The sequence below is a fragment of the Polypterus senegalus genome, chromosome 1 (assembly GCF_016835505.1).
Source record: "Polypterus senegalus isolate Bchr_013 chromosome 1, ASM1683550v1, whole genome shotgun sequence".
NCBI lineage: Eukaryota > Metazoa > Chordata > Cladistia > Polypteriformes > Polypteridae > Polypterus > Polypterus senegalus.
Genome location: NC_053154.1, coordinates 327098571 through 327114584, shown reverse-complemented (window position 1 = coordinate 327114584; position 16014 = coordinate 327098571). Strand labels below are relative to the sequence as shown.

The 16014-nt window shown below is 44.8% G+C and overlaps 2 protein-coding genes across 2 annotated transcripts in view; both read right to left on the bottom strand.

The window, feature by feature from the left end:
• Window positions 1-14700, bottom strand: part of hkdc1 (hexokinase domain containing 1) — a 48778-nt gene extending 34078 nt beyond the window's left edge. Inside the window, 7 exon segments of the mRNA XM_039739523.1 lie at window positions 906-1044; window positions 1467-1700; window positions 4475-4630; window positions 5499-5682; window positions 13948-13978; window positions 13980-14048; window positions 14602-14700. Coding sequence (XP_039595457.1) covers window positions 906-1044; window positions 1467-1700; window positions 4475-4630; window positions 5499-5682; window positions 13948-13978; window positions 13980-14048; window positions 14602-14700 — 912 coding nt within the window.
• Window positions 14701-15962: 1262 nt separating this feature from the next.
• supv3l1 (SUV3-like helicase) overlaps window positions 15963-16014 on the bottom strand; it is a 54686-nt gene continuing 54634 nt past the window's right edge. Inside the window, exon 15 of the mRNA XM_039739411.1 lies at window positions 15963-15996. Coding sequence (XP_039595345.1) covers window positions 15963-15996 — 34 coding nt within the window. The remainder of the gene's footprint in view (window positions 15997-16014) is intronic.

The following is a 16014-nucleotide window of genomic DNA, read 5'->3' as shown; positions in this document are numbered from 1 at the left end:
GCCTGGTCTCGAGTGAAGTTGTAATAACAGTACTTGTCCTTTATTTCCAGCCCCAGGCGTGGTTAAATCTCTTTCTCGCAGGACATATAATGCTGCTCGCGTTGTGAAGGGTGGGACAGCTGTTGTCACGCTGCCTGTCGATCATTTTAAAGTCTGTACAGCCTCTGTCCTTTTTGCCACTTCGTGTCTCTGCTGCTCGCGTTGTGAAGAGGGGGCTTAGGGTGGCTGAATGCATGCAATATGATCATCTGCTGCGAGCTGCGTGTTTTGCTTGTCGCTTGTCATTGTTTTAAGAGCTCGGAGCAAGTTAAAGTGTCTCAAATTGTCTTCTGAGAAGATCACGTCTCATCTCCCTAGTGTGCCTCCCCAAGATTTTTTTTTTATAATAGAGAGAAAAGCATTTTTATTAGACATTAACTATAACTTTTTAAGTTGGTAATGTGCGCTTCTTTATTTATTATTTATTTTTACAAGTATATTTATTGCTTAAATTAAAGCTGCTATAAGTAGTAGCAGAGTGTTGTACCGTGTTAGCCATTATGGATGCAATGAGAAGTTATGCAAAATGACGCCTTTCTTTGGCTAACTAAACAGATTACAACATGTAAGCTTTCGAGGACTTCTTCAGGCAAGATGAGGCCGGAGTTGCCTTGAAAGCTGGCATATTGTAATCTGTTTAGTTAGCCAATAAACTGTCACTTTGCTTAACTTCTCAGCTGCTATAAGAAATACTAATGCAGTGGATTCAGGGAGGGCAGGTTGGGGGGTCTGGTGGGGGTGCAGAGAAGCAGGTTCCACTTAGGACCCCAGTTTGGCTCTGGGTGGCACTGTGGACAACTCATGCAATCCCAAAAGGTCAGCTTTCACAGCCGACTCCCAATGTGACAGGGACATAGTTAAGTCACCTGGTGGACTCGCATTGAGAAATAGGGAAAGAGTCGTACTGGACTTGGAAAGTACCATGGGATGGTGAAAATGGCGCCATACATAATCTCTGAAGTGCAGGTGAAACCTTTGGCACTGGCTCTCTTTTGATTTGGAAGTCTGTTTGGAGAAACAGGTAGACATGCTATGGCAGTCTGTCTGCAGGAATACAGAGCTGTCGTGTAGTAAGAGCTGCAGGCTGAAATCCAACGGCGCTTTATTCAGACCTCAGTGACCTTAAACTGCATGATATAGGATTGGTCACTGATAGATGGATAGATTGATAAGTGAAATAATTAGCCTTTATGTCCTTATTATTGAATACAAATCTCATTGCGGTTTTCTACCTCTTAACCCAGATACTCAGGTGGCATGACCACTGCTGGTGCACTGGCACAATTTCCTCTTTAAAACTTTCTATTTTGCATCCAGATGGAAAAAACAAACCCCCATATCCTGACTATTGTAATTAAACCACTAAATATACAGAGGCCTTGCCACTCGCCTGCCACCCTCGCCCTCTCACGTCATTGTCTCCTTACTGTGGGTGTGTCTTATAGACAGTGCCATCCATGCCAACAGTTGTCCTGAGCCGTTTCACCTTCTTGTTTTCTCGGATTCGGGTCAGAATGGCTGCCAGTGCTGCGGCACACAAATTGGCAGACCGGAATGAAACAATGGTGCAGACGTGCTGGACAGCAATGCAGTCGTCTTCTGAAGGGTCAAGGTCAAGTTTGGTCAAGATTTGCTTGGTATTGCTCAATCCTTCCTTGTACCTAGAAAACAAAATATGAAGCCATCAGCCATTCATTCATTTTCTAAACTGCCCTGCACCTGAACCTCAGTCAATCTGAACTCTCTTCGCTGTGATGTGTTTGTAAAGTGACAGCAGGGCACAGAAGGTGGTGTTGCCTTAGGCCTCAAGTTAAATTACGACCAGGATGTGCAAAGAAATGAACAAATGGACGGTATCCGTGCAAGATGTGCTGTAATCCTTATGTTAGAGGACACCACACCATGCGCCATGTAGAAGGGAGGGTTACCCTTATAAATGAATGAAAAAAATGGAGATTTCCCAGTTCTCTTTCTATCAGATTTGCACTGTTGTTAGCTGCTCAGTTTTCAGTCAAGCTAGATTTTAGTCCGTGTCTCCCAGTAAATGATGGGCCGTTACCCCTGGAATCTTGGATTCCAAATGGGGGTTTTGAAAGTATGCATTAGTTCGTGTCTTTGACATTTATTTTATTTTATTTAAACCGTGCACATTTGTTTCTCATGGGTGTCGTCATTTTGGAGCTTTTCTTGTAGCATCACTTGATTAACGCACAAGAGACACACAATGCGTGATGTCAGCTGTTCAGCGAGGTAAAGGTTCAAGCACTGACATTCCATCTATATCCAAGATTGCGGATTATCCCATAACTAACTGGCGGAGGAGCGAAAGCGTCAGATTCGTCAAAAATTTCAATCTCCGGTTCTCGACTTTATAGGGTCCCCCGATACTGAAAAAATCAGTATCTCGATGATGGCTGTCTGTCTGTGACAGTTTCTGTCACATTGTTGGATGAGACAGACCCCCACAGTATATAATGTTAAACCTTTAAAAATACATTTAAACACAAAGCGCACATTCAGAAGGAAACTGGAGATGTGTCTGTGTATCTGTGTCTTAAACGTAGTATCTTTTGTATAAGACTTGTGTGTAACATGTGAATTTGATAATTTTACCCAGAGTGCTGTGCAGTTGATGCCAACAAGGAGGATGGAGAATCCATGTGCTTTAGTGTTGTGCTTTTTTGTTGGTAGCGCCAGTTGGATAGGGACAAACAAAACTGTACATTTCAGCTCGAGAGAGACGAGTGCCAGCTGTTCATTCTGTGGGGGCCAAGCCTCAGTGAACTCCTGCTTCCTGTCTGCAGAAAATTGTACTGTTTTGATATTTCTGTTTATTTTATTTGAGGGAGGCCTGGTGGTACAGTGCTTAGCACCGCTCAGGTCAACTGTTAGGCCACAATAATCAGTTCAGCATAGATGGCAGACATTTCCTTAACCCCCCAGGGACACTTTAAAGACCACTGCACCATTATAGGCCACTCAAAACAAGTTCAGTTTCTCCTTCTTCATCACCTACAATGCATTTCAACAAAGTTCCTGAACATTACACGATCTTTTCATTTTTCATTTTTCAAAGTGGTTCCTTGTGTGGTATAGCGAGTCGGGGCTTAACATTTCACTATCTTGTTTTTAAATAAATAAATAACTGAATAGCCTGGGTGGGCGTATCGTGCAGCAGCGGTGCTTGGTGAGGCAGTTGAGACGAGATGCACTTGCATGTGTGAGGTGGTGGTGGTCTGTCTGATTTGCATCATCGGCTTTCTCCGGTGTGCTAATGAGGCGCTGTGACCACGGAGGCATTTAAAGGGGAGCTGGCACAAGAAGATGGGGGGAATAAATGAAAGGGAAGGAGAGAGAAAGGCAGGAGTGAGCAAGAGCTGCTGTAAGATGGGAGGAAGCAGGCGGACAGGACAGTAAGCCCCAGGAAGGTGTTTGTGGCCGGTGCTCTGGAGGGGGCTGAGGGGTCCACTCCTGTTGAAGGACCATTGTGCTCAGGGTGTGCTCTCGCCTGGCGGTGTGAGCAGAGCAGGGCTTGGGGGCTCCCCGTGAAACACCATGGGATTGGCGATGGGGAATAAAAAGGTTGTGCGTGCCTGTTGGATGGACGTCTCTCCGTATTGCGAGACCCGATCGGGGCAAGACGAAGAGATGACACTTTTAAAAGGAAGGTGCCAGGGCTCAGAATGGTAAAGGACAGTTTCCTGCCTGTGTATTTAACCTCATTTTATTCTGACTTGTTTTTAAGATTATTTATTTATTGGACTGGAGCACTGCACTATTTATTTGAGCACTGCTCTAATGAAAGCACTGGCACTGTTTCGCCTACCCCTTGCTATGTTTGTGTGCTGTGTGTCCTCATCCGCTGGCTCATCCCTTGGGTAATTTATTGACGCTGGCGAGTTCAAGAGGCTCCTGGGATGCAACCAGTAGCATGGAGCCGACCCTCACTGTCACACCTTAGTATCTACAAACATTGTTTTGGGGTTTAAAAACCAGAGAACCCGCTGTGAAGTTTTTATTTCAACGTGTTTTAACAATGTTAATTATGAAATGTGTTGTTTCGTGGTGCCACCTTGTTTTTCTCAAGGGAATGGCCTGCTGGAGACCTTCCTGCTTATGTTTGCCAAGCTAATGCTAGGCAATGGCAACTTGTAAGTGTGTGACATCACCAGGCCAAAGTTATAAAACTCAGCGTCATACACTTCCTGGTTGACCAAGATTGCGGATACAACCTAAAAGCCTTGTGTGATTTTCTTTGAGATTAATTATGGATTTCTGGTTTTCATCTTGGCTCTGTTTACTAGGCACTTCACTGGTTTTTGAGTCTTTTGTTATGGGGGCTGTCATACTGTGTGACGAGGATTTGTAGTATGGGAGCCACGGTGCCACTTAAGTCAAACAGTAAAAAGAAGTCACTCGCTTTTAAAACACTTACTTCTCCATTTCAGACACGTCTGCTGTCTTCAGTTTGCCTTTGGTACGCAGACTGTCTGAGATCCTGCCTTTGAAGAGCAGGCCCTTCTTGGCCATCTTAACCAGGATGATCCTCACCAGCTCGCCCATGTACAAACCTGAGATCATCTTCTCAAACCTGAGGAGAAAGAATAAAACAGTAGGAGACACCAGAGCAGGTCAGGTCACCATTCATATCTTCTGTTTCTTGGAGGTTTGACTCCTTTGAAGTGAACAAGTCAAGCACCCATAAGACCGCAGTTACTTTCATGGGTGCTTAGTCCAGTTCAAGGGGGCAGGGGACCTGAGCCCATCCCAGCCACCTCTGTTACCAAAACCAGTCAGAATGCCTGTCCATTATAGGGATTGCCCAGCTGGGACACCCTCAATATGGAAGGGCAGTGGGGGTCAGTATACATGATCCATCATCTCCTCCTGACTGCTAGATGGCAGCCACCCTGAGTTGCGGCAGCATGGGAACAGGGCACCATGGGAACTGGAGTTCTTTGACTCAGCCCTGTCGGGTTCCGTCGGTGCTGCCAGGGGGTGCTGTAGGGACTAGCGAGCTCTACTTACCCAGAAGTGCAACCGGGCCAAGCCTTTGGGACACCAGAAGTACTTCCGGGGATCACATAAAAGGAGCTGCCCGCCATAGCTTCCGAGAGCCACAGTCCGGAAGAGGAAGACGAAGCTTACTGGGAGGTGTGGAGGAGGCAGAATATATGACAATAACATCTGTGGTATGGAAACTAAGGAGTATTGTTTGAGTTTCTGAAGGCACGCATGCCACCCATAAATACTTGTTTACGTGTTTATTAAATAGAAATGCACATTAATTTGAGTTTATAATACTAAATGCTAAGTGCGCTACAGACAAGAACAGCTGAGTTCATCAAGAGGACCACATGGAGTCCCAGCAGTCAGCACGGGTGATATTTGGAGGACCTACTGGTTTCAAGATAGCAGTTAGCATTTTAACAAACAGAAGACCAGATCTGCCAACGTACAGCTGCTTCCCAGGGTTAATGGAGGCCAAATCAATGTCTCGGTCAAACTCGGTGCAGAAGTCTTCAAGCGACCCATCATCTCCAAACGCTCCCCACTCGGTGTTAATGCACATGCGCCCCTCGTCCCCCTCCACCAGGTCAATGTGCCGCAGCTCCTCCATGTAGCAGGCGTTAGTGCCAGTACCTGTGGAAGATATATTTGCAAAAATTTAGAAACTGAAAAAGTTAAATACTGCAAACAAAGACTTTCTTTGGCTTTTCCTAGTTTGTACAGTAGCCAGATAGAAATACGAGCACACCAGGGCTTCAGCAGATAAACACTCCGAGCCGAAGCTCAGCTGCCCAGATGTGGCTTTAATACGGTCAAGTGACCCTGATCTGGCTCCATATCTGTGACCCCCTCATGAATTTCCTAAACTAGGGGTTCTCAGATTTGGTCCTGGGTGCCCACTGTGGCTGTAGGTTTTAGTTCCAGCCATCATAATCAGTGACTACACCTGATAACACGGAGCTCATGTAAGGAGCTGGTGTTTTCTTTTCTTCTTCTTCTTCTCTTATTCTACATTCAGAAAAGCACAGCAGCATGACTTTGACGTGTATAAGACATTTAGAAATAGTTCTATTTTTGCTACAAATTTTAATGCTTAACTCTCTTTTGTTGATTTCATTGTAATTTGTCCTTTCTCTGTGCAATTTGCTCCTTCGTTATCTTTATATACAATATGCTACCATGGCTGTCCATTTGTCTGTCCAGGATTTTAAACCATCTGTAGCTCACAAACCGTTTGAACTATTGACCTGAAATTTAGTACACATATACTACATGACTTCTACTATCCGCTTTTGGGGTGATGATTGACCTCCAAGGTTATTCCTCTTTTTATTTTTATTTTATTTTATTGTAGAATCAACTCTTGGCAGCAGGCAGCAGTCCCTACCACCTTCGCCGTCACTTCCCCTACCTCTTCATATCTTCAATCATTTTTGAGGCAGATTGAAGACTTAAGTGCCAGCTTAAGTAAAAAATTAAGAAAAAATGAGTTAAGTTATTGCAACACAAACACTAACTTAATCAGTTTTAACTCAAAGAGAAATGCCGACGAAAGAAGTGAAGAAGCGGGCCGCTAGAGTGGAGTAAAGAAGAGCTGCTCAGGAAGCAGCAAGCACATCAACAACCTCTGAGCAACGAATGTTAAGCGTTACAGAGAAAGAGTAGGAAAAACTAAAAGTCAAGTGTATTCACTGCACGTCATCGCGTGGTCGCTATTACTGGTATCTTAATAATGACAATTAAAAGAGCAGACAGCACTGAATCCAGCTGCAGTCAGGACAGTTTTAGGCCTCCAACAGATCCAAGCACTTCAGACACTATGAGGCCTGGAACCTCTTTCTATTTATGTCAGATGAACGACTATTTATTTTTACCACTTGTATAACTGTACAATTAAATCATTTACTAACTGGATTCAATAGACACTTTTAATGCAATGTGTTTCTTTATCTAGAAAGTTCCATCCATCCATCCATTATCCAACCTGCTATATCCTAACTACTGGGTCTGCTGGAGCCAATCCCAGCCAACACAGGGCGCAAGGCAGGAAACAAACCCCGGGCAGGACACCAGCCCACCGCAGGGAGTGCACACACACACACACACACACCAAGCACACACTAGGTGCAATTTAGGATCGCCAATACCCCTAATCTGCATGTCTTTGGACTGTGGGAGGAAACCCACACAGACATGGGGAGAATATGCAAACTCCTCCACGCACGTACCTAGAAAGTTGATTCATTTAATTTTTTCACACAAAAAAGTTACGTTGACTTATGGAAAATATATATATGATACCGTACCTGCCAAATAATACAAAGAGTACATACAGTACACGTGTTTCACCCAAAATGGGGATCATCAGGTATACCCCACCTTTGCTTACCCTTATGGGGATCAAACCTCAGCTGTCAGTGCCTGAGGTGAAGCCTCTAATGTTGCGCCACAGCGGCTGTTTCACTTATTTGACACGGTGAAGATTGGAGTGTTACATTCCTAGTTCTGACTCAAATCTGATTATTTAGGTGGTAACCTACCAGGTAACGCTCGTGGTTGGTCGGCAAACATCCACCACATGCTCTCAGTTGCGAGAAGCAGATCATAGATATGTGATACAGGATCTGCTTCCCCTTACAGGGATCGAACCTCAGCTGTCAGTGCTTGAGGAGAAGCCTCTGACATTGCGACACGGTAGCTGGTTCACTTACTTGACAGCCAGAAGATTGGAGTATTGCACTCTTAGGACTGAATCATAATCTGATTATTTTAGATGGTTACCTACCAGGTAAAGCTTGTGGTTGGTCTGTTGTCACGCTTTAAATCAGACTTATTTTAAAACCTACATATATATGTTTGGCATCATTGTTTTCAGAGTTTATCGAACTTTAATGTGATGTTAGATTTTCAGATTCTTATTCCATTTTTCAATTATAAACTAAAAAATATCAAGAACTCACATCCCACGAGACAAGACTTTGTGCCAAGAGATTTAACCAGGCCCAGGGCGGGAAATAAAACACAAAGAGTAGGACAGCTGCTGTACAGGCTTTTAACCCCTTGTTGCCTAAATTTATTCATAATTCTATAAAAAGAAACTATTTGTGTTTTTGCTGTTAAGCAAATGCTAAAGTAAGTGGAGATTGTTAATTTGAATATAGCACACAAGCAAACAATAAGTTGGTACGTATTATATCTTAGCACAACTTACCTCATATTTGGACAATTTCTCAAAATTAGTTGCCAAAATTCACGTGCACGGTGACGCCAACACTATGCTTTAGGCGGATGTAGTTTCGAGTTTGACTGCTAGTTAGCATTAGTGCTTCCAATACGATCCTTGGTAGTTCTGAATACACATCAACCAGCATTAGTGGGATACATACGCCACCTCGGCTGCATTCAGGCCGGAAGCAGTTTGAAGTGATTTGCTAACTATCTTATACAAGGGGTTAAATGTTTGAAGTGCCACGTGAGATGTAGATCACACAGCACAGCAGCTGATCGAGCAAAGAGGAGGTAAAAAAATAAAAAAACTTTCCCGTTGTATCACCATTTAACAGGGGGTTTCGGAGGAGCAACTGTGTCTCCTTGGGGTGTGTTCAGCACCTCTCTTCACAACGCGAGTGGCAGAGACATAAAGTGGCTAGCACATAGTGCCGGCCGGGGGGTTGGCAAGTGAAGCGAGCAGGGGCCGAATCCCCTAGTATACATTATATATATATATATATATATATATACTGCTCAAAAGAATTAAAGGAACACTTGTTAATCAGAGTATAGCATAAAGTCAATGAAACTTATGGGATATTAATCTGGTCAGTTAAGTAGCAGAGGGGGTTGTTAATCAGTTTCAGCTGCTGTGGTGTTAATGAAATTAACAACAGATGCACTAGAGGGGCAACAATGAGATGACCCCAAAACAGGAATGAATGGTTTAACAGGTGGAGGCCACTGACATTTTTCCCTCCTCATCTTTTCTGACTGTTTCTTCACTAGTTTTGCATTTGGCTACAGTCAGTGTCACTACTGGTAGCATGAGGCGATACCTGGACCCTACAGAGGTTGCACAGGTAGTCCAACTTCTCAGGATGGCACATCAATACGTGTCATTGCCAGAAGGTTTGCTGTGTCTCCCTGCACAGTCTCAAGGGCATGGAGGAGATTCTAGGAGACAAGCAGTTACTCTAGGAGAGCTGGAGAGGGCCATAGAAGGTCCATAACCCATCAGCAGGACCAGTATCTGCTCCTTTGGGCAAGGAGGAACAGCCCTACAAAATGACCTCCAGCAGGCCACTGGTGTGAATGTCTCTGACCAAACAACCAGAAAGACTTCATGAGGGTGACCCAAGGGCCCCATGTCCTCTAGTGGGCCCTGAGCTCACTGCCCAGCAGCATGCAGCTCGATTGGCATTCGCCATAGAATACCAGAATTGGCATATGCACCACTGGTGCCCTGTGCTTTTTACAGATGAGAGCAGGTTCAGCCTGAGCACGTGACAGAAGTGAAAGGGTCTGGAGAAGCCATGGAGAACATTATGCTGCCTGTAACATCATTCAGCATGAGCAGTTTGGTGGTGGGTTAATGATTGTCTGGGGAGGCATATCCATGGAGGGTCACACAGACCGCTGCAGGCTTGACAAAGGCACCTTGGCTGCCATTAGGTATCAGGATGAAATCCTTGGACCCATTGTCAGACCCTATGCTGGTACAGTGGCTCCTGGTGCACGACAATTCCTGGCCTCATGTGGTAAGAGTATGCAGGCAGTTCCTGGAGGATGAAGGAATTGATACCATTGACTGGCCACCACACTTTCCTGACCTAAATCCAATAGAACACCTCTGGGACATTATGTTTTGGTCCATCCAATGCCACCAGGTTGCACCTCAGACTGTCCAGGAGCTCAGTGATGCCCTGGTCCAGATCTGGGAGGAGATCCCCCACAACACCATCTGTCATCTCATTAGAAGCATGCACCGATGTTGTCAGGCATGTATACAAGAACACAGGGGCCATACAAAGTGCTGCGTACAATTTGGAGTTGCTGCCATTAAATTTTGGCAAAATGGACTAGCCTGCCACATAATTTTTTCACTCTGAATTTTGGGGCGTCTTTGAATTCAGGGCTCTGTAGGTTGATCATTTTCATTTCCATCAAACGATGTGGCATCCTTTCGTTCCTAACACATTACCCAGTCTATATCAGTATAGATATCCAGGAGGATTTCTTTTTCCCCATTGAGATCTGATGTGTTTTCAAAGTGTTCCTTTAATTTTTTTGAGCAGTTTATATTATATATTGTCATGCTTGGGTCACAGATTTACACAGAAGCACAGGAGGTTGTAGAGACAGGAACTTTATTCAAACACTGCAAACGAACATTTGTCTCTTTTTCAAAAGTTTAAACGTGCCCCTTAACAAGACGGAGATGACAGTTCCGTCTCACAATTAAAAGAATGCAAACATATCTTCCTCTTCAAAGGAGTGCGCGTCAGGAGCAGAGAATGTCAGAGAGGGAGAATCAATATGTGTTGTTCGGGCTTTTAAGTATGCAAAGTACCACGGGGAAAGCATATTGCGCGATAGAGCAGCCGCCAGTAAGCCCAGCAAGTAAGGGAGCAATGTGAAGGTAGTCTTTCAGTGTTTTTTAGAGGAGCGTCTGTATCCTTTAGGGTTGCGATCAGCCCCCCTGCTCACCAATAACAAAAGACACTTCCATTTTGTGGTTTTGCTTTGGATGCAGAACTGACAGACCTTAATAGTTTAGAAGTTTAATAAATGCCGAATACTCAGACCTCTAAACTACCAAGTCTACAGGTTTGAGAGCAGGAACTGAAAAGAATTCAAATTGACATTACGGGTGTGTAATATAGGTATCTGTGAAACAGGGGTGTGGCTCTTGGAAAGTGGGCGGAGTCAATGGGACACCAGTGACAGGGGCGTCATCTTATAAGCCTCAGAATGTCTCAGGTCGCCCAATCGGTATGAGGCTTCAGACTGTCTCGCCTGTAGCTGGACTCTTTTTGGGGGGCAGCCCCCAATTGCCACAGCTGTACCACGTCCCTGCTTTTATAAAGGAAGTGCAAGTGCTAGACTGAGGAGGACAATGGAAACAACGCCAGTCGGATTGAGAGAGAGATGGAGAGAGAAAGAAGGAGCAACAGAGAGTCGGTGCGAGTGGACAAGACAGAGAGAAGGCAGACAGCTGGGAGGAAGTCCCTAAGAGGAGTGTGTGAATGGCGCTCAGGAGCTGATGGCCACTCTAGCTGAGTGACCTGGGAGATGAAGTGGCTGAAGAGCTGTTCAGTTGTAGCAACTCACCAGAGAGAGGCAGCGTGGCTGCAGAGGAGCAAGAGGCAGAGATAGGCATTCAGCTGGTGGTGCCATGGACCACAGGGGCACAAGCTTGGCAGCGGGAGTTGGAGGCTTTTGTGTAATGCCCTGCTGGAGTCACAGGCGGCAGCAGGGGTCCAAGACTAAGAGCATCGATGAAGGGGTCTGAATTGTTGGATAGGTCATCCATGGCTGTAAGAGCCCCTGTTGGGTTAAGCCAAGGAGACGTCAGTTTTTCAGGACAGCACCCAGGCTCGTGGTTTTAAGGACAGTCTCCTGCCATCTTTTAACCTCATTTTAATGGATTATTTATTTGATTGCTTTAACCTCCGCATAGACACTTTCTTTTATTAGGATTATTTATGAATTTTGCATTGCACTTTTCAGGGACACTGTTTGATTCACTACTTTTTATAAAAGCACCAAGCACTTTTACACCTTCCTCTTGCTCTGTGTGTGTTTGTCCTCATCTGCCAAGCTCATCCTGGTCGTGACTATCGACAGTGTGGGGCTCAAGAGGCTCTCGAGAGGCTCAACTGCGAGAGGATGGAGTCGACCTGCACCATAACACTATGTCCACCAGTCTATTTAATATTTAGACAAAGCCCTCTATGGTTTCTGTGTAGCAATTCCACAAATTTCACGTGCACGTGGTAACTGGCATTTTTTTCAGAATTGAGATTTTTTAGTTGTTGGAGTTACTAGGTCATTGCTGATGGCTATAAAGTAGTGGTGATGGCCAAATATGTCTTCATTCTGGTCATAGCACTATGGAAGAAGCTAGTATGGACACAGTATCTATACTAATAAAAGGCATAGCCCTCACTGACTGACTGACTGACTGACTCATCACTAATTCTCCAACTTTCCATGTAGGTGGAAGGCTGAAATTTGGCAGGTTCATTCCTTACACGTTACTTACAAAAGTTAAGCAGAAAATTTCATTTCGAAATTCTACACGTAACAATCATAACTGAATCCTACTTACATACATATATACGTCCATAGCCTGCAGCTCGGATGCAGTGAGTGCGGAGTTCGTCCCCATCCCCACGCCTCCCACGTAATTGAGTGCCTGCCCATATAAGGCCGTCCGTCAGCAGCAGACACACTGCTGCTACGAGGCATTTGTCATGCCTAAGACGAATACGATATTCGCGAGATACAAGTTTAATGAGAAGACGCAGGGTATAAATGAGACTTTTGATCACTTTGTGACAGAGTTAAAATTGCTGGTGAAGGACTGTGCTTATGCAAACGAAGATGAGATGGTCAGGGATAGACTAGTTTGGCACAAACTCAGCAAAAGTGCGAAAGAAACTTTTAAGTGCCGGGTCTGAGCTAACATTAAATAAAGCCGTGGACATCGCAAGATCGCACAAGCACAGCTGAGAACCTTCAATGCATGTACTCCGAGCGGCTCACGTGAACTGACTGTGAACGCAGTACGCAGACAACAAGCAAGAGCTCCAAAGAGCGCTGAGCGAAAAACAAATTACACAATTGAGACGGCAGCAATTGAATATGAAGCGACTGACGCATACAGGCATATTCATAAGTTCACCTACTGCGGAATCAAAGCACACGGTGGAAAAAGTCAATGCCCAGCTAAAGGAAGACAGTGTAAAAAATGTGGTAAATTGAACCACTTCGTTAAAGTTTTGGGACTGGGAAAGGTAAAACCGTGCATGCAGTGTGTAATGTCTCAGATAAAGAGGAAGACGAGCTGATTATTGATGCAGTAAGAAAGGAACAACCCTCTGAAGCTGAACAAGCCTTTGTAGACATATCAATAGGAAAGCAAGGTGTAAAGCTTAAGTTTAAATTAAGTTCATAGACACGCATATTCGCAGGCAAAACCACAACTTAATACCGGGAATTCCTGTTAAACATCTTAGATTCACGAGTACCGATTTGGGTAGTGAACACTTCGATGAATGAAACCTGTTATCTTTACAATGGTTGACAAACACGGAATGTAACTTGAACACAACACATCCTCCAAATACGAACCTGATGTTACGTTATTATAAAATGTTTCCTTTTCTTTTTCGTTACTTCTTTAACACACTACTTCTCTGCCGTGAAGTGCGGGTATTTTGCTAGTTTTATATAAACCTAGTAACTCCACTGACCAATGAAGAAAGACCCCTACCAATGAAAGCGTTGGTTTACGATCATGTGATTTAAATGCTCTGTGGTGGGCTGGGGCCCTGCCCAGGGATTGTTTCCTGCCTTGTGCCCTGTGTTGGCTGGGACTGGCTCCAGCAGACCCCCTTGACCCTGTAGTTCAGATATAGCGGGTTGGATAATGGATGGATGGATTTAAATGGCAGGTGTGTTGTTGGTTTGTGACAAAAACAATATTGTGTACGTGAAGCTCAGGAAAAATGAAATCTAGAGATCCTTAATTGCAGAGCTACACCATTTTCTCAATTTGCTGAAAACTTGAAAGATGTGACATACTGGATTTTTCCATAGTTGGTGAGAAATGGCTCCCACCCAGCATTCTGTAAGTGAGCGCAAATGAAGGCTGCCCAAAGAGGAATGACCTGCACTTACCCACAATGACTCCGACCTCACAGTACTGATGCGTCATATCCACACGTCATCATCGCCGCCACCGTGTCATTGACCACAGCCAGGGCGTCAACATCAATGCCCTAAAGAGCCCAGAGATTACTGATTTGGTGGAAGAAGCTGACCAACAATATGAAAATAGGGGTCTAGATTTCAAACAACTGAAAACTTACCCCAACCTTTTGGACCGCTTTCTGCAGGCGTCAACCACACTGGTTCCTTGTACTCCCTAAGCTTTATAATTCTTGGTCCAGGATATCAGCTCACCCTGAAAATGCCATTCAGAAAGCAAAGACAATACTGAGTATATCTTCTCAACGTGCCATTTTAACATTTGTCAGCGTGTCAAAGGCGCAAAATCAGTGAGTTGGGCCGCCCACTGGGCTTTAATTAGATGTGACCCTGCAGAAGAAGTTCAGGTCATATTTGCGAATGGAGATGTGAACACAAGAGGAGGACAGAAGTAAGGTCATCTGTCTACTGGGAGCAGTGGTCTGACCGGGGGCACAGGGAAGTGGTGAAGGTGGTCAATGTGTTTTGGAAGCCATCACAGGGGCAGCAGTCTCAACCAAGATGCCCAGGCTTCCCTTTCTCTGCCACCTCTTCCACCTCCTCTGGTGGATACCAAGGCATTACCAGGCAAGCCGGGAGATGTCTTGTGTCCAGTGTGTGCTGTGTCTGCCCCAAGGACTGCCCTCGGTTGGAAATGCGTGAACCACCTTCACAGGGAGGCATGCCAAGCAGATGCCCCAGAGGAAAATGTTACTGCTCAATGGTTGATCTTTGATGGCTCGTGAGACTTCACAGAGATTCTCCTTTATGTTTCATTTAAGAATAGAATTTGTTGCAGATGTTTCTCCTAAAATCCCTTTGATAAGAAGGAGGCGTGAGATCGCCTACATAAAAGGAGTCAGATTTGACAGTTTGGTTTGGTGTTGTGAGGTCTCTTTCTGTTCTTCTTCTAATCTCTTTCAAGACTTCATCTTTCTTGTAAATTATTGGATTGAGGCCTTTATCTAAGGTGGCTTCCAACATTTGAGCTTTGATTGGTTCCATTGGTTTCTTTTGTTTTCCAATCGGACTCCGGCAGATGAAGCAACTTTCTTATAGTCACTCAATGGTGTCAGCAGTGGGATCTGAACCCACAGACTCAGCACTAAGTCGTCTAGAATGAGTCTGATCAAATTGGAGCACAGCAATACACGACTGAGAAACTGATCATGTTATTCAGGGCCAAGGACTACAGCTCTGTATTCATAGTGAAGGGTTTTATCACCAGAAACGACGGCTCGCACATCTCATCGTATATGACTGAGCACACAATGCAAATACTTTCAAACTGCAAGAAAAATGTCAAAGAGACTACTTGGAAAATCTAGAGGCCACTGTGTGATTCTGCGAGATCTCCAATGAAACTCAAGAGGAGACACTTGTGTGAATTTTGACTCGGGAGAAAAACAATCAGCGAAAGAGAGAGACAAAAGACAATGTCTCCATTTAATTTCATTCTGGTCTCATTGACGTCTTGGAGAAACTAAAAAGATATGAAGGGGGATCCCTTTTCTGATTTTTTCATTCTTATGGGATGGCTCGATCCTCTTGACGTGGAGGAGCAGCAGCTCCACTCTGAGCTCCCCTTGAATGTTTGCACCCCTCACCCTGTCTCTAGGGCCGAGTCCAGACACCCTGAAGTGGAAACTCATTTCTGCCGCTTTGTATACATGACCTCGTTCTTTGGCGCTACTCACAGCTCATGACCATTGGTGAGGGTGAGAGCATGAACCGACCCGTAAATTGAGCTTTGCCTTCTGGCTCAGCTTCTTACCATTACTGACCGGTCAAGCGTCCAAATAACTGCCTGACACCACTCGCATCTGTCTGTCGACCTCTCAGTCCATTCTTCCCTCCCATGGCATGTCCTCATTTTCCACTTGATTAGCCTTGTGCCATCTGACTGGTCTGAGCTTGTTTCCCATATTATGTATTGCAGCGGACCCTTACCAGGCTGGGATGCCTTCATAATGGAAGGACCTGGGAGGGGGAGAGAGC